The sequence below is a fragment of the Trachypithecus francoisi genome, unplaced genomic scaffold, assembly GCF_009764315.1.
Source record: "Trachypithecus francoisi isolate TF-2019V2 unplaced genomic scaffold, Tfra_2.0 Lachesis_group3, whole genome shotgun sequence".
In the NCBI taxonomy this organism is placed as follows: domain Eukaryota; kingdom Metazoa; phylum Chordata; class Mammalia; order Primates; family Cercopithecidae; genus Trachypithecus; species Trachypithecus francoisi.
Window position 1 is genome coordinate 33,770,462 of NW_022681468.1, and position 26,003 is coordinate 33,796,464.

Here is a 26,003-nt window from a genome sequence, read left to right on the forward strand (position 1 = left end):
ACAACGGGACTCCTAAAGATCAGAATTTCTGTATCTGTAAGACTTCTATAACTCAAAGAATTTCTGTACATGTGAAATTATACTATCAGAAATACAAGATTGAAGAGTCTCCTTGTAAAAACTAGTGTTAATGGCTAATAATCTAGCCTGAATTTGGAGATCAGGGAAAATGGGATTGAACTGTGTGGACAAAGGAGATTAAGTAGCAGTGGAGGAGCTGAAAGGGGAATGGAAAAGTCCACGACAACTTCTACTTTTACCATCTGTATTATCAGCCTGGTAATCTGATGCCTGCCAGAGCTATGTGGTCATGTGTTCCCTGCTTTGCTTCTTTCTCCGGATTTATAAACCCCTGCGGTGGGAGAATATGGAGTTGCATATATCCAGAGGGTTTTTTTATTTTTATTTTTTGAGACTGTACTTCATTCTTTTTTTTTTTTTTCTTGAGACGGGAGTCTTGCTCTATCGCCCGGGCTGGAGTGCAGTGGCCGGATCTCAGCTCACTGCAAGCTCCGCCTCCCAGGTTTACACCATTCTCCTGCCTCAGCCTCCGGAGTAGCTGGGACTACAGGCGCCTGCCACCTCGCCCGGCTAGTTTTTTTGTATTTTTAGTAGAGTCGGGGTTTCACCGTGTTAGCCAGGATGATTTCGATCTCCTGACCTCGTGATCCGCCCGTCTTGGCCTCCCAAAGTGCTGGGATTACAGGCTTGAGCCACCACGCCCGGCCTTGTACTTCATTCTTGTTGCCCAGGCTGGAGTGCAATGGCGTGATCTTGGCTCACTGCAACCTCTGCTTCCTGGGTCCAAGCGATTCTCCTGCCTCAGCCTCCCGAGTAGCTGGGATTACAGGCATGCGCCACCAGGCCCAGCTGATTTTCTTTTTAAATTTTCTATTTTAGTAGAGACGGGGTTTCACCATGTTGGTCAGACTGGTCTCTAACTCCTGACCTCAGGTGATCCGCCTGTCTCAGCCTCTCAAAGTGCTGGGATTACAGGCTTGAGTCATTGCACCTGGCTGAGGTTTATTTTTCAAAGAATGACCAAGAGGCTGGGTGCGGTGGCTCACAGTTGTAAATCCCAGCACTTTGGCAGGCCAAAGCGGGAGCATCACTTGAGGTCAGGAGTTTGAGAACAGCCTGGCCAACATGGTGAAACCCCGTCTCTACTAAAAGTACAAAAATTAGTGGGTCATGGTGGTGTGGCCTGTAATGGGAGGCTGAGGCAGAAGAATTGCTTGAACCTGGGAGGCAGAGGTTGCAGTGAGCTGAGATCGCACCACTGCACTCCAGTCTGGGCGACAGAGTGAGACTCCGTCTCAAAAAACAAAAACAAAAACAAAAACAAAAAATCCATGACCCTTGTTCAATAAATAATCAATAAATAAGAAGCAATTTCTCAAAGCTCAGTTTACAAAGGATGGTATTTAATAAATAGTTGAAGATACCCCTGACTGAACGCACAAGTTCTCTGAGTAGACTCATGGAATTCTAAAGAGTTGGTTGCTTGGAGACTGATAGAAACAGCTTTGGAACCTAAGAAACCAAGGAAGGCTTAAGATGCAGAACCTTGCTTCTCTCTGAGGACGGCCTCGTAGGAGGCCATTTGGAAAGTAATTTGAAACACTGCTCGTTTGCCAGTGTCTGAAAGGTGCTGGATGGTGTCAGCTGGAAGATGAGAGGCAACCTGAGGTAGCTGAAAAAACTTTGGATTAGGTGTGAAAAGGGTCAGTGTTACTTCAGATACTAACCAGTATGGTGATCTTAATTTTGTCTCTTCTCTCTGGGCCCCAGTTTTGGGATTTATAAAATCAGGACATTAGGTATGGTGCAGTGGCTCATGCCTGTATTCTCAGCATTTTGGGAGGCCAAGATGGGAGGATCGTTTGAGTCCAGGAGTTCAAGACCAGCCTGAGCAACAGAGTGAGACTCTATCGCTACAAAAAAACAAAAAAAAAATTTAACTGAGAGTGGTGCTATGTGCCTATAATCCCAGCTATGTGGGAGGATCGCTTGATCCCAGGAGGTCAAGGCTGCAGTAAGTCCTGATTGTGCCACTGTACTCCAGGAGAGACCCTGTCTCAAAAAAAAAAAAAAAAAAAATCAAGGCATTAGACCAGGTCATCTTTACAGCAGAGTTTCCAGAGCAATCTCTAGAGACAGCCGTATAGCTGTGTGAGTGCATGGTGAGAAATTAGAAAGTAGAGGGGAAAATGAGGGGAACTTTTTGAGGGCATAAAAGGGAGAAAGGGGGATTTGAAACAAGCCAGGTTAAGCAGCTATTCCCTAAATCCCACTCTCCCCACTAACCAGGCTTCCTTCATACACCCCACTGACACCCTTTGGGCTGTGCTTTCTTTAAATGTAATGTGTATTAAACCTGAGAGCTTGTGAAAATGCAGATTACTAGGTCTCACTTGCAGCCTACTGAATCAACATTCTGGGAGCAGGACACAAGCGTCTGATACAAAAGGTTCTTTACCGATATCTATTCCAGGCGCAGTCCCAGCATTTCAGGAGGCCAAGGCAGGAAGATCGCTTGAGTCCAGGAGTTTGAAATCAGCCTGGACAACATAGTAAGACCCTGTCTCTACAAAAAAAAGTTTTAAAACATTAGCCAGGCATGGTGGTGGGCACCTCTTGTCCCAGCTACTGGGGACGCTGAGGCAGGAGGATTGCTTGAGCCTGGGAGGCAAGGCTACAGTGAACCATGATTGTGCCACCGCACTCCAGCTTGGGTGACAGAGTGAGGCCCTGTCTCAAAAACAAATAAATAAACAAAAAACCATATCTAACAAACGCCACCCCAGAAGCTGACTGCACACTCTTGGACTCCACCTCAGAACTTTAGAATCAAAATCTGTTGGTAAAGATGAGAGTATTATTATTATTATTATTATTATTATTATTTGAGACGGAGTCTCGCTCTGTCGCCCAGCCTGGAGTGCAGTGGCCGGATCTCAGCTCACACAAGCTCCGCCTCCCAGGTTTACGCCATTCTCCTGCCTCAGCCTCCCGAGTAGCTGGGACTACAGGCGCCCGACACCTCGCCCAGCTTGTTTTTTGTATTTTTTAGTAGAGACGGGGTTTCACCAGGTTAGCCAGGATGGTCTCGATCTCCTGACCTCGTGTTCCGCCCGTCTCGGCCTCCCAAAGTGCTGGGATTACAGGCTACTCCATAGGCAGAGCAGCCTTTCTGCTTGATTTTTATGATTTCAATCTCTTTTTGAAATTGACAGAATTCTGAATTCCTTCTCTGTGTTATCTCAACGTTTGAGCTTCTTCAAGACCACAATTTTGAATTCCCTGTCTGGAAAGGTCACATATCTCTGTCACTCATGGATTATTTAGTCCATTTCCATCCAGGAAAATAAAGTTTTCCTGGATGTTCTTGATGCTGTGGATGGTCATCAATGTCTGGACATTGAAGAGTTAGATATTTATTCCAATCTTTACAGTCTGGACTTATTTGTACCCATCCTCCTTGAGAAGGCTTTCTATATATTCAAAGGGGATTAAGTGTTGTGACTTAAGCCTATGGTCTCTGTAGCTGATGTGTACCAGGGGGTGCCCTAAGCCTATGACCCCTGCAACTGTTGCCAACTCCTAGATACTCCTGGATCCTTGGTGGCCTTGGGTAAGATAAGGGAGAATTCCCTGGTTACCCAGGCAACATCTCTCACTTTCTTTCTTGTCCTTCCCCCAATCAGGAACCTCTCCCCCTACTGGGCTGCCTGGAGTTGGGGGAGGGGTGACATGAGCACTCCCCTGGCCACCACAGATGGTAGTGCACTGAGTCACACCTGAAGCTTTGCAGACCAGTACAGTATTGGATCCTGCCCAAGACCTGTGGCCAGAACTGCTTAGTTACCACTGATATTTACTCAAAGTCCAAGGGCACTTTAGTCAGCAGGTGGTGAATCCTGCCAGGATAATTCTGACCCATCAGAGCAGTGGATTCCCTTCTGGCACAGGGTAGGTCTGGAAATGTAGCGTAGGAGGAAAGGCCTGGAATCAGGAGCCTCAGGATTCTGCCTGGTGCTTTATTTTCCTGTGGTTGAGTTGCTACTCAGGCTGCAAGACAAAGTCTCCTGAGTTTGTTCTCCTTGAGTACTCTTCCCTCTCCTTTCCCCAAGCGGAAGGAGTCTCTCCCTGAGCTGCCCTGCCTGGAGTTGGGGGAGGAATGATGTAGGCACTCCCTTGGCCACCACAGCTGGTGTCACTTGGGGTCATATACACTCAAAGTCCCCTGCCTCCATGACCAGTGCAGCTCCAGGGTTTGCCTAAGGAATATAGTCCTTGTGACCTGACTGTCACTCATGTATTCAGGGCCCCAGGCCACTTTGGTCAGCTGGTGGCAGAACCAGCTGGGGACTCAGGTCTGTCCCACTCCGGCTGAGGATTCTCCTCTGGCCCAGAGCTGATCTAAATGCATCCTCTGTGGGAGCCAGCAGAATTCTGTTCAGTGTAGTGCTGTGCTGTGACAGGGCAGCAGTGAGTTCCAATGCAAAATCCCACACTCCTCTCCTTCCCCCACATGCACAGATTCTCTCTCCAAGCTGTTGTGCCAGGGGTGAGGGAGGGGAGCATAGGCGATGCAGGACTGTCTTTCCCACCCTCTTCAGTGCCTCTTGTTGTGATACGATGTGAAAAGCAGGTACTGTGATCACTCATTTTTTGTTTCTTATGAAGATGCTTTTTTTTAAAAAAAAAATAAGGAGTCTCACTGTTGGCCGGGCTGGAGCACAGTGGCACTATTTCATCTCATTGGAACCTCCGCCTCCCAGGTTCAAGTGATTCTCCTGCCTCAGCCTCCCGAGTAGCTGGGACTACAGGCGCCCGCCACCTCACCCGGCTAATTTTTTGTATTTTTTTAGTAGAGACGGGGTTTCACCGTGTTCACCAGGATGGTCTCGATCTCCTGACCTCGTGATCCGCCCGTCTCGGCCTCCCAAAGTGCTGGGATTACAGGCTTGAGCCACTGCGCCTGGCCAATATGGTCACTTTTACACATGGAAGACAGTAAGAGAAATCATGCCCTAGGGAGAGAGGCTATGTGCTGGGTGTTAAGGAGGAAAGAGAAACAAGTCAGATCTGGTCTGTATGGGCACCTTGGAGGCAGGGCAGGAGTTGACACTAGCAGGATAGAAAGACATGGAATAATGGTCTCTCCTTCATCCTTATACGTAAGGATGCCTACCTGCTCCTTGGAGAGGCAAGGCCAACAAAGTGAGTGGTAGGGAGTGGTGCTTGGGCCATGGCCAGTGTGGCATGGAGGTTAAGTGCTCCAGAGTTGTGATTTAGCAGGCTAGGTTTGAAACCTGACTCCTCTGCTTACGGGCTATGTGATCTGAAGCAATTTACCTACCTCTCTGAACCTCAGCTTCTTAAAATAGGAAATGAAGATCATAATATCTTCCCTGCATAAAACCCTCAGCAAGGTATTCCAAAACCATCATTATTAGGCCAAGCAAATGCTTCAAAAGGAAAACAAAACAAAACTAAACTAACATTAAATCTAAGCATTTGTTATCTATAATGTTTGCCATGCTAGCTAAAACTGGAAACAACCCATCCAATAATTCATGAAGAGTCAAAACCATTTACCTATTTGATAAAATACGTTACAGCTATTAAATATATATATATACATATTTTTTTTGAGACGGAGTTTCGCTCTTGTTGCCCAGGCTGGAGTGCAATGGCATGATCTTGGCTCACTGAATCTCCCCCGCCCTGGGTTCAAGCGATTCTCCTGCCTCAGTCTCCCAAGTAGCTGGGATTATAGGCACATGCCACCACGCCCGGCTAATTTTTTGTATTTTTGGTAGAGATGGGATTTCACCATGTTGGCCAGACTGGTCTCAAACTCCAGACCTCAGATGACCCACCCGCCTCGGCCTCCCAAAGTGTTGGGATTACAGGCGTGAGCCGCTGTGCCTGACCTACAGCCATTAAATATTTTAACAATAAAAACTATGTAGCAATAGGTGTGCTGGATGACTCTGAAAGACAGAAGACATGGAATACATGGTCACTGGGCAATGGAGTTAGAGTCTCAAATATTTAACAATGCAAGGTGTCGTAGGATTAACAGTTAAAGTAAGTGGTACAGAACAGGAGTAATTTATAAACTTGGGTATGACCTGGTGGCCTGGATAGGTCAAGAAAGAGTTATGGAGCAGGACAAATTGAGCTGGGCCTGGAAATTGGATAGAATGTGTGTCAAGTATGAAAGGCCATTTCATGTAGAGGACACAGAAGGAAGCTCCATTATGTGGAGAGAGGATACTCAGAGAACAGCCAGGAGACTGGACTGGCTCAAGCAGAGGTTACACGCCAGGACAAAGTCATAAACTGAGGCCAAAGTCATGGAGAACCCTGAATGCCATGCTGAATCGTCTGAACTTTATGCTATAAGCCTTTTGAACGAAAGAAAGCAACATTTGAAGACAAACTGGAAGCATGGGACACTGCTGAAAAGCAGTCATCCCTCACACGGAGATGAGGGTCTGAGCTTTGGGAACAAGTGTAAGAACCAGAAACAAGGGTCTGATATATGAAATATTTAGGATGTTGTACCATTTTCTTCTTTTGTTCTTCTAACTCACATGGCTTTTCCCTACCCCCTTTCCATCTGTTTTTCAAGTGATTCTCTTTCTGAACTGCTATGGGCTACCAATTTCGGCTGCCCTAGAGCTCTCATCAGTTCCTCCCATTCCCTTAACAGGTGCCGGGTCTCATCTCCAGGCCTTGCCTCTAGGCCAGGCAGTGTGGAAGGAAGCATTTGCTGCAACGCAGTATGACCAGGACCCAGAAAGGAAAGACCTTTCTCCCCCATTGCTTCTATCAGTCACTGCCCCCACGGCTGGGATGGGGCATGATTTTAAACTACTCAAAACTGAAAGGCAAGGAGGAGTGTGCCTCTGTCTCCAGTGTGCCTATGGTCTTCTTCAGCTCACAGTACCATCTACACCGCAAGAGCCAATATTTGAAAATGGCTGCTGCAAACCTTACCTTCTCTCAGGAGGTGGTGTGGCAGCGAGGACTGCCCAGCATTCCTTATAGCCAATACAGCTTTGACCACCTCTACAACACCAATGACATCATCCATACTCCCCGGATCAGGAAGGCCCAGCCTCGGAAACCTGTTCGCTTCAAGCTCCTGGGTTCCTCAAGTCCCTTAACAGGAGACACCTCCCTGGCTGTGAAGACAGAAAGCTCTGCCAATCCTGAAAAGAAGCTGAAGAAATCAAAGCCAGCCAGCACCGTCCGGGAAGCACCCCGTCCTCTCATCCATCATCCCTGCATGCATCCAGATATGCTGGGTCGGCCACCTTCTCCAGATGTGAACCTGGAGGAAAGAGAAGCCTGGCTTCTGCCTCCTGAGAAGGAGGCCAGAGCGTGGGAGGCCACCGTGCTGGAAAAGCTGAACAAGCGCACAGCCCGATGGATCCAGAACAAGCGTCCTCAAAGGCCTGGGGCATCCCCTAACAAGTGGCAGAGCTTCCTGCGACAGCAGTACGACTGGAGTCACATCCGGGATGAACTTACCTCTGCGAGCGACCTGGAGCTCCTGAAACAGCTGGAGGCAGAAGAGGCAGCAGAGTTTGAGGATCAAAGTGTCATCCTGCCCCCACAGGAAAAGAAGAAACCAGAACTGCTGCTTCCTATTTACTACAGGTATACCGGCCAGGGCCTCAAATGCACCCTTGATAATCCCTGACTCCCCCTCAGGGACTCCCAGGGGGACTCACACTCCCGATTTTAGAATGCACTCTCCCATCAACTTCATGTTCTCCACCACTGGCCTGCTCTCTGAGAGCTCTGCAAAGTAAGGTTTCTCAATCTGCACTGCTGACATTCTGGGTTGGATAATTTTTGTTGTGGGAACCGCCCTGTTCATTATGGGATGCTAGCAGCATCCCTGGCTCGTACCCACCAGAGCACAACCTCCTAGCTGTGACAACCAAAGATGTCTCAGACACTGCCAAATGTCTCCAACAGGGACAAAGCCATTCCCAGCTGGGAACCACTGCTCTTAAAGGGATTGGTTCTCAACCTTCTCCAGCAGACTTTGCCATCAGACTGCTGGTGTAGTTACCAACCAAGTGCTCCCAGAAATGTATCCTTGGTGGAGTGAGGAAGGCAGGAACCTCATAGCACTGAGGTTTGGTCCTGCCTCACTCTGAATAAGGAACCAGTGTGTCACTGACTCAAAAACTGCAGGACAGAGAACCAGACAACCTGAGAGAAGAAGATGACTACATGTTTCTTAGATTGCTTCCATCTCATTTATAGCTAGAGGAAACACTGGAGCTATTACATTATCCCCGATTTCCAAGAGTGAACTAAAAATCAGTGGAAATCCATTTATTTATTCATTTATTGGACAAATATAAATTATGTTCTTGCTACTTTCCAGGTACTCTGCAAAGTGCTGGGAATACAATGTAAAAGCAATAGACACAGACGTGTACCTTTAAGGAGCTTACAGCCTGTTCACCACCAGGTAGATGGACATTAAATAACCACACACAGAATAGACAGTGAGATGACGAAGGAGGTGGGATCCCTTACCCAAGGCGATGCCGCCTCTAAGGGTATGAATGTTTAAAAAGGGTTATGCTGGAGCACAGCCACTCTGCCATGCTGCTTGGTGGATGCAGAAGGTGTGGATCCTTCAGGAGCCAGACACGGTGGCTGTAGACAAGCCCTTCTGACAGCTCCACATTCAACTGGCACCGTGGCGACAAGGCTAAAAGTTAAACATTGGTGCTCTGCAATGCTCACGTGTATAGGAGCGGAGCTTAAAGAGGAAAGGGAACAAGCTGTGGATTTAATGGAAAGGGGGATCCACCTCCTACTCTTTCCCCCTTTTCCCTCCTCTCTCACCCCTGCCAAGATTGGCCAGTTACTTCCAACAAGCAGAGACAGTTGAAATCATGCCTGACAACAAGACCACTGAGGATATCCATGAAAAGAGGAGCCTCTCCCAGCCCCAAACCCAGAGCTACTTTCGCCAGGTGACTCCCCGAGCTGGAAAGTTTGCCTACTCCACAGACAACACCTTTGAACAGGAGATTTACTTTGGTAATAGAGCTGGGCCCCTGTGGTAGGGGCACAGGGGGACATGGGCCAGGGAGGTGGAAGATCGCTGGGGGCTGGAAACAGTTGTGGGTATGGAGAGGCCCTGGATGACCCAGGTTTTCATGTTCATGACCCACACCCACACCAGCACAGGAGTCGGGTCGGGGAGTGATAGCTAACAGGGAGGGCACTCACTGCTCTCTCTCCCTGCTTTCTCTATCCCTCCATCTTACTAAAGAGGCAATGAAGGGTGGAACTGTAAAGTAGGCAAGACTTTGGGAACAATCCATCTCTTCTCTGTCCACCCTTCTCCCTTCTCTCACTTCGAGATATGATCCCACCAAGGTGCGATGTTGGAAAAAATCAGGGCTTTGGAGTCAGGCACATTTGAGTTTAAATCCTGGCTCAGTATTTTTTTAGTAAACTTCAGTAAATTACATAATTCCTCTCAGCCACAAGTACCTTATTTGTGAAGTGATGTTAAGAAAAATGCACTTTTGCCGGGCGCGGTGGCTCAAGCCTGTAATCCCAGCACTTTGGGAAGCCGAGACGGGTGGATCACGAGGTCAGGAGATCGAGACCATCCTGGCTAACACGGTGAAACCCCGTCTCTACTAAAAAATACAAAAAACTAGCCGGGCGAGATGGCGGGCGCCTGTAGTCCCAGCTACTCGGGAGGCTGAGGCAGGAGAATGGCGTAAACCTGGGAGGCGGAGCTTGCAGTGAGCTGAGATCCGGCCACTGCACTCCAGTCCGGGCGACAGAGCGAGACTCCGCCTCAAAAAAAAAAAAAAAAAAAAAAAAAAGAAAAATGCACTTTGAGTAGAGTAGATGAGAAAGCATCTGTAATGCTTCTTGCCCAGTGTCCGTTTAAGGTGTTCAGTAAATGTTCGCCACCTTCTCCTTCCCTACTGCTGTCCCTTAGATGCCTGGGCTTCCGGGATACCCGATCTAGGTCTTTGTGTTCCTAGCTGTTTCTTCTTCCCAAGCCCCATCTTGTTCCTAAACTGCTGCAGCTGAAAGTCTTCTCAAAGTGTTTAACAAAATTACTCTAAGGTATTCATCACTGATGGGATTAATTAGGTGCCTCTTTTTTAGTATCTAGCTTTTCATAAGGGATAAGGCCTCTAAGTGGTTACATAGGTTCTTCTCTTTTCTTTTTCTTTTTTTCTTTTTTGATACGGAGTCTCGCTCTGTCACCAGGCCGGAGTGCAGTGACACCATCTTGGCTCACTGCAACCTCTGCCTCCATCTCCCAAGTAGCTGGGATTGTAAGTGCGCGTCACCACGCCCAGCTAATTTTTGTATTTTTAGTAGAGACGGGGTTTCACCACGTTGGCCAGAATGGTCGCAATCTCTTGACCTTGTGATCTGCCCTCCTCGGCCTCCCAAAGTGCTGGGATTACAGGCATGAGCCACCGCTCCTGGCCGGTTCTTTTCTTATTTTTGAAATGGTTTCACTCCCATTACCTAGGCTGGAGTGCAGTGGTGCTATCTCCACTGCAACCTCCACCTCTCAGGCTCAATTGATTCTCCTGCCTCAGCCTCCCGAGTAGCTGTACCCAGCTAATTTTTGTATTTTTGTAGAGATGGAGTCTTACAATGTTGCTTAGGCTGGTCTTGAACTCCTGACCATGTGATCCACCCACCTCGGCCTCCCAAAGTGCTGAGATTACAGGTGCGAGCCACCGAAACTAGCCAAGGAAGGAAAGCACCATCCTTGGCTCCCAGGCCTCTAATGAAGTGACTAGCTATGACATTTCTTTCTTTTTTTTTTTCCCCACTGACACTATGGTGACTTATCACTGTGATATTTCCAAGCAATGGTCACCTTCAAGGGATGCCCCAGAGTATGGCAGTCATGGATCCTAGGGGCTTAGATCAGTGCAAATGGAAGTTGGGTCTGATCCTGGTGATTGGGAACCCGGGGAGAAAGGAAAGAGGGAGGTTACATGGGACTCACTGTTTCTTTGTCTGTTCACAGATGAAGTCCAGATCATTCACCAGATTGGTGCAAAGAGAGACCAGATTGTCCTGGAAAACCTAAATCGGTACAATAAGCAGCTATCTAAGGTCTTCCCTGAAACTCCAGAGAAGTGGAGTGCCCAGGCAATTCCTGAAGCACGTAAGCAGGAAGCTAACAGGGAAGGCAGGGGTTAATAACGGGAATGGGGCTACTTCCCATCATTACCCACTATTCATGTGCTAGAGCTCCCAGTTCATGGGCTGAAGCACCACTAGCATCTAGGCAATCCCCTTTCTACGTACTAAAAATAATCTCACGAAATTATAAAATACTAACAGTAACTAGGAAGAGCCTCACAGGAACATACAATCATTTGAGATCTGATGTAACTTAGGTATAACCAAGTGGTTTAGGGCCAATAGTTACCAATAAGGCAGCTCCTATCTCAATGCTAACAGGGAAAGTGCAGCTAACGGGGAAAGTGCATCAAACTCCTGACCCAGCATTTTGCCCTTTTCCCTGGGGCTGGATTTATCCTCCCACTCCACACTCAGCGCACCCATACCTGAACTTTCACAAGTTCATCATTCTTCACTCTGTAAGACAAAGAGGGAAAGGAGGTGGCCAAGAAATTAGCTTATGAAACAAAATGTGCACATCCTCCACAAGACTCCATTTCCCATAACTCTTTGCAGGATTACTGTTCAGATGGGCCCAGTGGTGTGCAGAAACTAACAGCAATTGTCACCCATTCTTTTTTTTTTTTTTTTCTTTTTTTGGAGACACAGTCTTGCTCTGTCGCCCAGGCTGGAGTGCAGTGGCATGATCTCAGCTCACTGCAACCTCCATCTTCCTGGTTCAAGCAATTCCCCTGCCTCAGCCTCCAGAGTAGCTGGAATTACAGTTGCATGCCCCCACGCCTGGCTGACAGGGTTGCCTGGCCTCCTAGCTGTGCCTTTGCATCCATTTGGCAAGAAGTCCTTCCCTGGGCCCAGTCTACCCTTGGAGGCACAGGCATATTCTGTGCCTGCTGTGGAGACAACCGCCAGACAGCTGTGGACAGCCACAGGATTTCCACACAAGCTGGCTTTTTTTGTTTGTTTGTTTTTGAGACAAAGTCTCACTCTGTCACTCAGGCTGGAGTGCAGTGGCATGATCTCGGCTCACTGCAACCTCCATCTTCCTGGTTCAAGCAATTCCCCTGCCTCAGCCTCCAGAGTAGCTGAGACTATAGGCACGCGCCACCACGCCCAGCTAATTTTTGTATTTTTAGTAGAGACGGGGTTCACCATGTTGGTCAGGATGGTCTCGATCTCTTGACCTCGTGATCTGTCCACTTCGGCCTCCCAAAGTGCTAGGATTACAGGCATGAGCCACTGTGCCCAGCCTCTTTTTCTTTTCGCCTTCCTGCCTTCCTGCCTGCCTGCCTTCCTTCCTTCCTTCCTTTCCTCCTTTCCTTCCTTCCTTTCCTTCTCCCTTTCCTTCCTTTCTGTCTCCCTCTCCTCTCCTGTCCTCTCCTCCCTCCCCCTCTCCCTCCCCTTCCCTCTCCCTCTTCTATAATTTTCTTGACAGGCTGAGCGCAGTGGTACAATCATGGCTCACTGCAGCCTTTACCTGCCTGAGCTCAAGCGATCCTTCCACCTCACTCTCCTGAGTAGCTGGAACTACAGGTGCACACCACTATACCCAGCAAATTTTTGTAGAGACAAGGTCTCACTATGTTGCCCAGGCTGGTCTCAAACTTCTGGGCTCAAGTGATGCACCCTGTTCAGACTCCCAAAGTGTTGGAACTACAGGCATGAGCCAATCTCCCAGCCAGGGGATTCCTTTTCAATAACAGCTTTATTGAGCTTGAATTTACATACTATAAAATTAATCCTGTCAAACCATACAATTTGATGAGGCAGGCAGATTACTTGAGCCTAGCAGTTTAAGACTAGCCTAGGCAACAAGGTGAGACCCCGTCTCTACGAAAAAATACAAAAATTAGCGGGGCGTTTGTGGCACGCACCTGGAGTCCTAGCCACTCGCGAGGCTGATGCAGGAGGATCAGGGCATAGGGTCTCACTATGTTGCCCAGGCTGGTCTCAAACTCCTGGCCACAAGGGATCCTCCCACCTCAGCCTCCCAAACAAAGTTCTGGGATTATAGGCACAAGCCACTGTGCCCCACCAAGAGTCATTACTTTGTGTGCTGCCTTTAGATCGACAGTCCTCAGCCTTTTGGGCACTAGGGACTGGTTTCAGGGAAGACAATTTCTCCACAGACCAGCGGGGTGGGGATGGTTTCAAGATGAAACGGTTCCACCTCAGATCATCAGGCATTAGATTATCATAAAGGGTGCGCAACCTAGATCCCTCATATGTGCAGTTCACAATAAGGTTCATGCTACTATGTGACTCTAATGCCACTGCCGATCTGACAGGAGGCAGAGCTCAGCGGTAATTCTTGCCTGCCCACCGCTCACCTCCTGTTGTGGTGGCCCGGTTCCTTACAGGCCATGAACTGGTACAGGCCCATGGCCTGGGGGTTAGGGACCCCGGCTTTGGATGACTGTTGATGTGGAAGGTGGCTAGTGGATGTGTTTCTATCCATCTATAACCCAAAGGACTGGAACTAAAGTAAATGTTGGCAGTTGTATTTTTTATTCCCATGGGGTTAAATATCAGCGATCTAAGACTTGCTCACCACAAATCCATTTTAATTCCTTGAGCAGAGGGATATAGGAGAAATGGGGTTAATTCAGCTATCTCTCACCTCTTCAGGAGGGATTTCAAGTCAGCTGAGAGAGTCAGGGAGGGTCACATGGCAAAGGGTGAGGTGGCCTGTCAGAGGTGGTTCCACAGCTCCTAGTTGCACACACCCTACCCCACAAAGGAGGGAGGCCTCAGCAGAGTGGCTGAGTCCCCCAGCACGTCCCAAGCTGGTAGGGACCATGTGGAGGAGATGCACTATATGGGCATCTTTGCTAAACTGCCCTGGAGTCTCACAGAAATCTTTTCCTTTTTTTTCTTTTTTTTTTTTTTTGAGATGGAGTCTCTCTTTGTCACCCAGGTTGGAGTGCAATCTCAGCTCACTGCAACCTCTGCCTTCCCAGTTTGAGTGATTCTTCTGCTTCAGTCTCCCAAGTAGCTGGGATTACAGGTGCCCACCACCACGCCTGGCAAGTTTTTGTATTTTTAGTAGAGATGGGGTTTCACCATGTTGGCCAGGCTGGTCTCGAACTCCTGACCTCAAGTGATCCACTCACTTTGGCCTCCCAAAGTGCTGGGATTACAGGCGTGAGCCACTGCACCACGCCTCAGAGGACTCTTTTTACATTAGAAGAAAGAAATGTTATGCCTTCCTTGCTCAAAGGAAAGAATTGATTCAGAGCAAATCTAAGGGTGTTAAGAGTTGGAATGAAATCTTGGAAAAAAACAGGAATGGCTGATAGTGACTGATTAGAACATGAGACTAATAGGCAGTGTGAATAATGAATTTAGTATGTCTGGAAATGTTTTTATCATTTTCCCTTCCCCTTCTCCCTACAGCTTTTTTTCTGAGAAAGAGGCTTTCTAAATTGGACACCATGAAAAACATTAAGTTCAGAAAATGTAACTATAGCTTTTTTTTTTTTTTTTAAGAATGGAGTCTCGCTCTGTCATCCAGGCTGGAATGCAGTGGCATGATCTCGGCTCACTGCAACCTCCGCCTCTCGGGTTCAAGCGATTCTTCTACCTCAGCCTCCCAAGTAGCTGGGACTATAAGCACATGCCACCATGCCCAGCTAATTTTTTTGTATTTTAGTAGAGACAGGGTTTTCACTGTGTTAGCCATGATGATCTCCATCTCCTGACCTCACGATCCACTCACCTCGGCCTCCCAAAGTGCAGGGATTACAGGCATGAGCCACCGTGCCCGGCCAACTATAGCTTTTCTAACTATATTTAATATTTATGTTTTTTTCTGTTCTCAAATTTCTGTTGTCATGAGGAAAAACTCAGAGATGTTAAAATCTTTAAATTTTCACAGCTTATAGCACCATTACTCTCCTCAAATTAAAAACATTAAAAGGAAAACTTAATACTTTACAAATAATGGCCAATGACACTAAATTGCAATGTATCAAATATTGAATTTTATGAGCAAATCTGGTTACATATAAACATATTTATGTTCCTAAAGATTTAGGTCCCTAAAGATAACCCTTAAACTTATAAAAAGGTTTGTAGATATCTCAATTTCCCCCCACAAATCTCTCGCCCCATCATCATCATGGCTTACCATGTCTGTAGTCGGGACTTTCCACAATTCCCTGTGTCTTTGTACTCAGTTCCCCATATAATCATGGGGAAATTCACTCTTGAGGGTTTTGCTTTGGTATTAGTCAGGAATAAGAATGGGATGCAAACTGGGGCCACTGTGTGGCAGGGCCTACGGCAGTAGGGTGAGAAGACCTCACACTGCCATGTTGCACAGCTTGCAGACCCGTGCAAGGAGCCCTGCGCTGGACTGCTTTGCCCACCCCTGCCAAGGATATGCTGCAGCAGGTGGGTGAGGAGGATGTGCCTATTAAGACCAGGAGATTGAAGAAGCAGGCAAAATCACTGGAGGAGGATGTGACCTGGGAACTGGTGGTCCTGCGGAGGATGCTGAAGGAATGGAAGACTGCCTGGGCTCTGAGTGAGTGAAGGGAGGTCCTGAGATACTGTATGTTTGTGAGAAGTGGTTCTCATCTGGGACTAGGCTTTCTCAGTCTTTGAAAAATCCATTCTTCCTTTGTGAAATGTAAAAATCTGTTTGCCTCATTAAGGCTAGACAAGAGCCTTTCACACATTGGGTGTTAGATGAACTTTAGTTGACATATATCTGGGTGCTTTTTGCATGGGTGGGCATTACTTCAGTAATTTGTAGAAACTCATTACACTGAAGACTCTTCAGAGGCAGGGATCCTATCTTTTTTTTTTTTTTTTTTGAGACAGAGTTTCACTCTTGTTGCCTCGGCTGGAGTGCAATGGTGGGATCTCAGTTTACTGAAACCTCGGCTTCCTAGGTTCAAGTGATTCTCCTGCCTCAGCCTCCTGAGTAGCTAGGATTATAGGCACCCACCACCACGCTTGGTTAACTTTTTGCATTTTTAGTAGAGATGGGGTTTCACCATGTTGGCCAGACTGGTCTCGGACTCCTGACCTCAGGTGATCTGCCTGCCTTGGCCACCGCGCCAGCCCTTTTTTTTTTTCATTCCAAGATGGAATTTCACTCTGTCTCCCAGGCTGGAGTGCAATGGCACTTGATTTTGGCTCACTGCAACCTCTACCTCCCAGGTTCAAGCAATTCTCCTGCCTCAGCCTCCCGAGTAGCTGGGACTATGGGCATGTGCCACGATGTCTGGCTAATTTCTGTATTTTTAGTAGAGACAGGGTTTCACCATGTTGGCCAGGCTGGTCTTGAACTCCTGACTTCAGGTGATCTCCCGGCCTTGGCCTCCCAAAGTGCTGGGATTACAAGCGTAAGCCACTACACCCAGGCGGCCCTATCTTATTGATTTCCAAACTTTATGCTCAGTAAATGATGCATGAAGGGAAGAACAAAATATGCCGTCCAACCGTTGTCCATGTTGTAGTTGACTGTGGTATCAGCAACCCCTCTCCAAAATTCATCCGTAGAGTTGGGGCTATCCTATACTTACTTTGCCTTCAAAGATAGGAGAGTAGAAGTCTGAGTGCCTGGGACAAAGTAATGGCCTGGCAAGGCCAATACTTGAAAGCTATGGTATTTGAGAACTCAACAGCTGTTGGCTTTCAGAACATGACAGACAAGTTTAGTTAGTGCAGGAAAAAGAGAGGCGATCCATTAGGTAAACTGGATCAGATAAACAACAACAAAAAAGACTGAAGGAAGCACCTACAGATAGTAGGAGCTTTGAAATAAAAGTCTGATACCTGCCAAAAGAGTAGTTAGCAACTAAAATGAAGAAGATGTCGAAAGCCAAATGGAAGTGCCCTCAAAGACAAAGAACCTAATGAAAACCACAATAACTAACACTTATTGAACCTTCATTATCTTGTCAGGCATTTCGCTAAACACTTTGTCTAGTTAACTCATTTAACACTAAGAGTAACTCAATATGTGGATTCTAGTATTATGCCCGTATTACAAATAAGAAATCTCAGGCTCAGGGTTAAGTAACTTATCCACAGTCACACAGCTAATAACTGTGATCCCAAACCAGGTATGTCCGAAAACAAAGTACCCTTAACTACCTTGTTTTATTGTCCCTTTTATTTCCCAGATAGTTACAACAAAAACTTATTTAACAAAAGAGAGAGAGATACGATGGGGTTGGAAGAAGTTTTGTCTGGGAACTTACCTGAAGAGGGTACATGGATCATCAGAGAAATAACTCCCTGAAGACCCCATCTCTGGGCCTTTTATTCTTCTGACCTAATGTTTTGCTTGAATTATTCTGGGTGAAGGGCAGACTTCTTGTCACCTGCCTGCAGCACAATATCTAATCCTAACTAGGTGGTTCTCTTTTCATTTCCCTCACTGTGGCTCAGTCATAGAGTGGCACCATGAGACAGTAGAGAACCTGCTTCGGAGCTTGGGAGACCTGCATGATGACGTTCGGATCCAAGCTATCACCACATGTGCCACAGCTGCTTTGGAACGGCCCCGGATTGCCACCAGCCAGAGGGACTCAGGTGAGAGCCAAAGCTGAACTGCTTGAGAACATAAGCAACTCATAAAGCCATGGAACATCTGGACTGGTAGGGACTCAGGGCTTATCTGAGATTATTTTACAAATGTGGAAACCAAGACTCAGAGACTGGCCTATATATACATGCTTATCAGCAATAGACATGAGATTAAAATCCCAGACTTCTAGTCCAGTAATTTTTGAACTACATTTCATCACCTTTTGTTTGCTCAGTGGCCAGCAGGGAAGTTAACATTTCCCACCTTGAAGATCCCATTCTTTTCTTTTTTTGGTAGAGACTGTGTCTTGTTATGTTGACCAGGCTAGTCTTAAACTCATGGCCTCAAGTAATCCTCCCACCTCAACCTCCCAAACTGCTGGGATTACAGGCATAAGCCACTGTGCCCAGCCAAGATCCCATGCTTTATTGATTGACTGATTGATTGATTGATTGATTGATTTAGAGACAGAGTCTTGCTCTGTCGCCCAGGCTGGAGTGCAGTGGTGCGATCTCTGCTCACTGCAACCTCCGTCTCCCAGGTTCAAGCAATTCTCCTGCCTTAGTCTCCCGAGTAGCTGGGACTATAGGCATATGCCACCATGCCCGGCTAATTTTTTTGTATTTTTAGTAGAGACAGGGTTTCACCATGTTGGCCAGGCTGGTCTTGAACTCCTAACCTCAAGTGATCCACACACCTCAGCCTCCCAAAGTGCTGGGATTACAGGCATGAGCCACTGCGCCTGACAAAATCTTAAAATATGATTCACAGGCTCAGCTGTGCCATTCCTTGGGCAGTTAGCTAACCTCTCTGAGCTTCAATTTCCTTATCTATAAAATGAGAGTAGTGGTAGACAAAGGGATAACAAACCTTTCCCCTTCCTAGTTGAGAATTTGAACTTAAATTCTCACCTGTTAAATGCCCACCTGTTCCCCTAAAAACCTGATAAGAACACCTTTATAGGCAACATTGGTTATGATATAAACCCTGATTGATAAATTACATTGGGACTGAGAAGAGCTATAAGTGAAATATAAATACTTGATAGGGACACCATAGTTTGGGCCTCCCTGGATACTGTAACTTATAACAGCCTGGCCCTTTGTGGACCCTAGAATTGTGTCTATGGAATTTTTATAAGAGACATTAGTTCCTGTAAAGCATAATTTCACCCAGTGAATAAACAATATGCTCCTGTGCTGTCCCCAAGACTCTGTGGAATGCTCAAGACAGCCTTAAGAACTCCAGCCAAGGCCGGGCGTGGTGGCTCACGCTTGTAATCCCAGCACTTCGGAAGGCCAAGGTGGGTGGATCACCTGAGTTCAAGAGTTCAAGACCAGCCTGGCCAACATGGTGAAACCTCGTCTCTACTAAAAGTACAAAAATTAGCCAGGCATGGTGACAGGTGCCTGTAGTCCCAGATACTTGGGAGGCTGAGGCAGAAGCATCGCCTGAACCCAGGAAGCAGAGGTTGCAGTGAGTCAAGATTGTGCCATTGCACTCCAGCCTGGGCAACAGAGCAAAAACTCTATCTCAAAAAACAACAACAACAACAACAAAAAACAAACAAACAAAAAAAAACAACTCCAGCCAATAGGGATGCCTGATGCTGCTGCCCTGTTGACAAACTATGCTCCTGTCCCATATCCTTCTGGTGCCATGAATGGCCCATGACAGTCTTATGAACCTTAATGTTTAGTTGAACCAAAAAAGACTCCCTGGTGAGCTCTACGATACCTACCTTGCCTAGTTCAACCAAGGTTGAAAGACAATGGGATGGCCGGGCGCGGTGGCTCAAGCCTGTAATCCCAGCACTTTGGGAGGCCGAGACGGGTGGATCACAAGGTCAGGAGATCGAGACCATCCTGGCGAACACAGTGAAACCCCGTCTCTACTAAAAATACAAAAAACTAGCCGGGCGAGGTGGCGGGCGCCTGTAGTCCCAGCTACTTGGAGGCTGAGGCAGGAGAATGGCCTGAACCCAGGAGGCGAGCTTGCAGTGAGCTGAGATCCGGCCACTGTACTCCAGCCTGGGCGACAGAGCGGACTCCGTCTCAAAAAAAAAAAAAAGAAAGACAATGGGATAATCAATGTGAAAACACTATATTATAAAGCACTACCTAAATATAATTGTTCTTACAAATATAAAGCCTTGGCTGGGTGCAGGGGCTCATGCCTGTAATCCCAGCACTTTGGGAGGGCAAGGAAGGCGGATCACAAGATCAGGAGATCGAGACCATCCTAGCTAACACCGTGAAACCCCGTCTCTACTAAACATACAAAAAATTAGCCGGGCGTGGTGGTGGGCACCTGTAGTCCCAGCTACTCGGGAGGCTGAGGCAGGAGAATGGCGTGAACCCAGGAGGCAGAGCTTGCAGTGAGCAGAGATCACACCACTGCACTCCAGCCCAGGTGACAAAGTGAGACTCCATCTGAAAAAATATATTAAATAAATAAATATCTATATCTATCTACTATCTATATATATAAAGGCTCATGGGGCAAATTGGTTGCTTTTAATCACTAAAACTAATGGTGTAGTTCACTGTAGCATAGCTGGAAACATTCTCCTTCAGCTTGAATATAGCTGTTTAGAGGCCAGATGATGAAGGACTGGGAACTGGCATATCAGCACAGAGTTGAGCTTGAACACCTTGAGCATAAAATCCTGCCCATCTCAAGGGCTCAGCTAAACTGTAATTATATTATATAGCACTAAGCAACTGCAACTGGGACTGAGGTTGGCCACCACGTGGCTGTAGAAAGGAAGCTATGTGTGAGAAAAGCAAAGGGGCTAGTACCCTCTTACCTGGCTCTTTTGATCACAGACCAGACCATCCAGGACTTGCCGGAGGTTCTACTGCCTGCCCTAGAGGCTGCTCTTTGTGACAAGAATGCCAATGTGCGGATGGCAGCAGCAATATGCCAATATGCCATACAGTCACATAATCCCCTTGCCCAGAACATCATGCAGACTGCCCTTCTGAAGGGTGAGTAACTCCGTTACTTCTGACTTGGAAATATGGGATAGACACCTCACTATCAGCTTTCCCAGTCCTTTCCTCTCCACTGTCATGCTCTGCAATGTCTGCTATATTGGGTTTAGATTTATGTCAGACCATTTGAAAATTAAGGCCAGACGCTGTCGCTCACACCTGTAATCCCAGCACTTTGGGAGGCCAAGGTGAGAGGATCCCCTGAGCATAGGAGTTCTAAACCAGGCTGAGCAACATAAGAAGACCCCATCTCTATAAAAAATTTTAAAATTAGCCAGGTGTGGTGGTATGCTCCTGTAGACCCAGCTACCTAGGAGGCTGAGGCAGACCTATGTATACATGCTTATCAGAGTCAGCTTGAGCCCAGGAGGTTGAAGCTGCAGTAAGCTACAACAGTGCCACTGTACTCTAACCTGGGTGACAGAGCAAGACCCTGTCTCTAAAAAAAAAAAAAGGAAAAAAAGAAAATTTGCTCTTTCTAGGTACTTTAACAAAACAGATATACTGCCACCAAGTGGTAGCTGGACTACATTTTTTTTTTTTTTTTTTTTTTTTTTTTTAGACAGAGTTTCACTCTTGTTGCCCAGGCTGGAGTGCAATGGTGGGATCTCGGCTCACTGCAACCTCCACCTCCTGGGTTCAAGCAATTCTCCTGCCTCAGCCTCCCAAATAGCTGGGATTACAGGCGCGTGCCACCATGCCCGGCTGATTTTTGTATTTTTAGTAGAGATGGGGTTTCACCATGTTGGCCAGGCTGGTCTCGAACTCCTGACCTTAGGTGATCTGCCCACTTTGGCCTCCCAAAGTGTGGGGATTACAGGTGTTAGCCACCGCGCCCAGCCAATATGATTCTTCTAAATATGGTTTAAATAAGGAATTGTATTTCTAGACTGAGTGAGGTACAAGGAAGTGAGACATCAGGTGGCTAGCAGCCTTGGGTATCAATCCAAAGGCTGTTCTCTAGGGGGAAAACACATTACCATTCTGAACTCTTTTTCACCCAACTGTGGCAGGTAACAGTGTGGATAGCTGGGCTGCAGCTCAGTGCTTGGCTCTGGAAGGTACTGCCACTTACCCTGTGATTAAGAGGATCCTCCACCAGCTGTTTACAAAGAAGAATGAGGACACTGAGGAACAGTCTTATATCCTGCTGAGCCATCTGAGTGAGAAGACAGTATGTGTCCATTACCGGGTCAGAGAATGAAACAGTTTTGGGGAAAAATTAGGTCTTTGAGGTCAGTGAAAGTAAGCCATCTAAAATGCAGCTGGGGCCGGGGCAGTAGCTCATGCCTGTAATCCCAACACTTCAGGAGGCCGAGACAGGTGGATTATTTGAGGTCAGGAGTTTGAGACCAGACTGGCCAACATGGGTGAAACCCCATATCTACTAAAAATACAAAAATTAGCCAGGTGCAGTGGTACACACCTGTAGTCCCAGCTATTTGGGAGGCTGAAGCATCAGAATCACTTGAGCCTGGGAGGTGGAGGTTGCAGTGAGCTGAGATCATGCCACTACACTCCAGCCTAGGTGATAGAGCAAGATTCTGTCTCAAACAAATAAAATAAAATAAAATGCAGCTGGGCTGGGCATTGTCACTCACGCCTTTAATCCCAGCACTTTGGGAAGCTGAGGTGGGAGTATCCCTTCGGTCCCGGAGTTCAAGACCAGCCTGGGCAATATAGTGAGACTCTGTCTCTACAAAAAAAGAAATAAAATTAGTCACGCATGGTGGTGCGTGCCTGTAATCCTAGCTACTCAGGAGGCTGAGGTGGGAGGATCACTTGAGCCTGGCAGGTTGAGGCTGCAGCGAGCTGAGATTACACCATTGTACTCCATTCTGAGCGACAGAGCAGGGCCCTGTCTCAAAAAATTAATTAAACAATTAATTAATTAGATAAAATGCAGCTGGTTGGGTTGATGATCTCAAGCATAAGGTAGAATAAGCATGAGTAAACCTGGGTATAGAGGTGTATACAAGGGGAAGTCACAACAGTTAGCTGCGAGAAAAGTCAGAATTAGGTTGCAAATGATCTCTATTTGCATATGCAAGAAGAGTTGTGACATGTAGAATTTGCTTCTGCTAGAAGTTTACCATTGAAAACTGCAGAGACCTACATTTGTGTTTAGTTACTTTCAGTAGTAATGTGAAAGTCATAAGCTTGAGGTATATAAAAATCATTTTAGTGGTAAAAACAAAGTCAGGAAAGGAGGGTCCCAGTTTTCTGTTTAGGTTATTAAATTTGTATTTTGTTCCCCAATTTATGATCCCAGAGTCAGTTGGCTGAGACGGAAACATGCCCCATCTCTTGTAAGTCCACTGGTGACATTAATTATGCAGGATGCCATGTCAGAATGTACTTCAAGGTTCTAGTATCTCTAAAAGTGATTGTGAATATCCATACAAGTCTTCCATTTCCTCAGACCCTGATACACACCATGCTTGCTGTGGAGCTGAACAGCTGTCAATGGAAGAACCGGATTGTGGCCTGCCAGGTTTTCTCCTGGATCAGTGGAAATGTCTGCTTGGTAAACCTCTTTCTTTTCCTCCAGGACAGAAAGCCTAAGAGAGGCTGAGCTACAGAGGCCTTCTACTTTTTGCTGCTATGTAGTATCCCATTCTTACCAAACAGATCTCTGTTCCCACATCACTACTTCTTACTTCTAGCCCAGAATTATCTTCAAATGCCAACATGTCTGTCTAGAAGCCAATGCTTCTCAGTGCAGTGGTGGTCCACAAACTGCTGGTAACTGATCCACCATGAAATAGCACAAAAACTGACAGGAGATTAGAAACATTTATAGTAGGCTGAGTGTGGTGGCTCACATCTGTAATCCCAGCACTTGGGGAGGCCAAGGTGGGGGGATCACGAGGTCAGGAGCTTGAGACAAGCCTGACCAACATGGTGAAAACTCCATCTCTACTAAAAATACAAAAATTAGCTGGGTGTGATGATGGGCGCCTATAATCCCAGCTACTCGGGAGGCTGAGGCAGGAGAAATGCTTGAACCCAGGAGGCTGAGGTTGCAGTGAGCCAAGATCTCACCACTGCACTCTAGCCTGGGTGACAGAGGGAGACTCCGCCTCAAAAAAAAAAAAAAAAGAAAGAAATGTTTACAGTAATTGGATATTGCCTCAATATCAACAGACTTTATCAGTCAATGGCGTATTTTCCTCCCCCAAAAATTGGTTCTTCATCAAAGATCATTCAAGAAGCACTGACTTAAACTACCCAAAAACCCATCTAAATGAGTGTCTGTGTTGGTTCTCTGAGTGTTTGGCACACACATATAAAACATAGTCCTGGCTGGGCGTGGTGGCTCACACCTGTAATCCCAGCATAGTCCTGGCTGGGCGTGGTGGCTCACACTTGTAATCCCAGCACTTTGGGAGGCCAAGGCAGGTGGATCAGAGCTCAGGAGTTTGAGACCAGCCTGGCCAACATGGTAAAACCCCATCTCTACTAAAATACAAAAATCAGCTAGGTGTGGTGGCTGGCACCTGTAATCCTAGCTACTTGGGAGGCTGAGGCACAAGAATTGCTTGAACCTGGAAGGGAGAGGTTGCAGTGAACCGAGATCGCGCCACTGCACTCCAGCCTGGGCGACAGTGCGAGACTCTGTCTCAAAAAACAAACAAAAAACCATCATTCCAGCTTTCACAAAATTAACACTATGGTAGGAATAAGACTAATGTATACAGATGATTCAAGAACAAGCAATAAATATAAGGTACTCTTTTAAAACTTGTCAGAGAGACAGATTAGTTTGGGTTAAATTTATTGCTTAAAGTTCTGTGAAGGGGTCCGGTGCAGTGGTTCATGCCTGTAATCCCAGCACCTTGGGAGGCTGAGGCGGGTGGATCATTTGAGACCAGGAGTTCAAAACCAGCCCGGTCATCATGGTGAAACCCCGTCTCTACTAAAAACACAAAAATTAGCTGGGCATGGTGGCACATGCCTGTAATCCCAGCTACTTGGGGAGGAGAATCGCTTGAACCTGGGAGACGGAGGTTTCAGTGAGCCAAGATCGCGCCACTGCACTCCAGCCTGGGCGACAGAGTAAGACTCCATCTGAAAAAAAAAACAAAAAACCCACTGTCGGTGAAGATGGTGGGGCTCAGCTAGAACTGAAGAGGGAATTCCAAGCAACACTTCGTTTTTGCCATTATTTCCCAATCATCTTCAGGTGTCCAAATGGGCGCTTTCCCTTCTTCCTATGTGCTACTTCATCTTTTCCTTATAACTTTAGGTATCTCCAGAATAGCCTAGAACATTGCCATTCCCATGATAAGTGAACACCCTCCACTCTGTAACCCTGACATTTTGATATGGGAAGCACAAAATCTGGCCACTCAATAGAGTAATCACCTGAAAACGTTTTGGACTTGGGTTAGTTCTGTCTCAAGTGCTATGGCACCCTGCTGCTAAAGTAGTGGACCAGCAGCACAGGCATCACCTAGGAGCTTATTAGAAATGCAAAAATCGGCCGGGCACGGTGGCTCACACCTACAATCTCAGCACTTTGGGAGGCTGAGGAGAGCAGATCACCTGAGGTTGAGAGTTTGAGACCAGGCTGATAACATGGAGAAAATCCATCTCTACTAAAAAAACACAAAATTAGGCCGGGCGCGGTGGCTCACGCCTGTAATCCCAGCACTTTGGGAGGCCGAGGCGGGCGGATCACAAGGTCAGGAGATCGAGACCATCCTGGCTAACACAGTGAAACCCTGTCTCCACTAAAAATACAAAAAATTAGCTGGGTGTGGTGGCAGGTGCCTGTAGTCCCAGCTACTCGGGAGGCTGAGGCAGGAGAATGGTGTGAACCCAGGAGGCGGAGGTTGCAGTGAGCTGAGATCATGCCACTGTGCCCCAGCCTGGGCGACAGAGCCAGACTCCGTCTCAAAAAAAAAAATTAGCCAGGCATGGTGGCACATGCCCATAATCCCAGCTACTCAGGAGGCTGAGACAGGAGAATCACTTGAACCCTGGAGGCGGAGGTTGCAGTGAGCCAAGATCGTGCCATTGCACTTCAGCCTAAGCAACAAGAGTGAAACTCCATCTCAAAAAAAAAAAAAAAAATAGAAATGCAAAAATCTCATCTTAGGCCAGCTCAATCCGAAACTGCATCTTAACAATATCACTTTAACAACATCCGATTCATTTGTACCTTCACCTCCTTGGCACTTGGCACTTAGAATTGTCAACTGAAAGTAAAAAGACATGCAGAGCTAGCAGGGGCTGAGGTAAAGATGAGGAGGACTTCATGGCAGACT

The 26,003-nt window shown here is 47.0% G+C and overlaps 1 protein-coding gene across 4 annotated transcripts in view; it reads left to right on the plus strand.

Annotated features, from left to right (window-relative positions):
• The first annotated feature begins 1,528 nt into the window (after positions 1–1,528).
• Positions 1,529–26,003, plus strand: part of HEATR4 (HEAT repeat containing 4) — a 49,455-nt gene continuing 24,980 nt past the window's right edge. For all 4 annotated transcript variants that reach the window (XR_004431516.1, XR_004431517.1, XM_033187523.1 and 1 more), the window contains exons 1-9: positions 1,529–1,724; positions 6,728–7,680; positions 8,903–9,090; positions 11,072–11,212; positions 15,515–15,718; positions 17,596–17,739; positions 20,563–20,724; positions 21,744–21,904; positions 23,153–23,257. Coding sequence is in view for 2 of the 4 variants with exons in the window: in XM_033187523.1 (XP_033043414.1) it covers positions 6,800–7,680; positions 8,903–9,090; positions 11,072–11,212; positions 15,515–15,718; positions 17,596–17,739; positions 20,563–20,724; positions 21,744–21,904; positions 23,153–23,257 (1,986 nt within the window). In the remaining 2 variants the exon portion in view is untranslated. The remainder of the gene's footprint in view (positions 1,725–6,727; positions 7,681–8,902; positions 9,091–11,071; positions 11,213–15,514; positions 15,719–17,595; positions 17,740–20,562; positions 20,725–21,743; positions 21,905–23,152; positions 23,258–26,003) is intronic.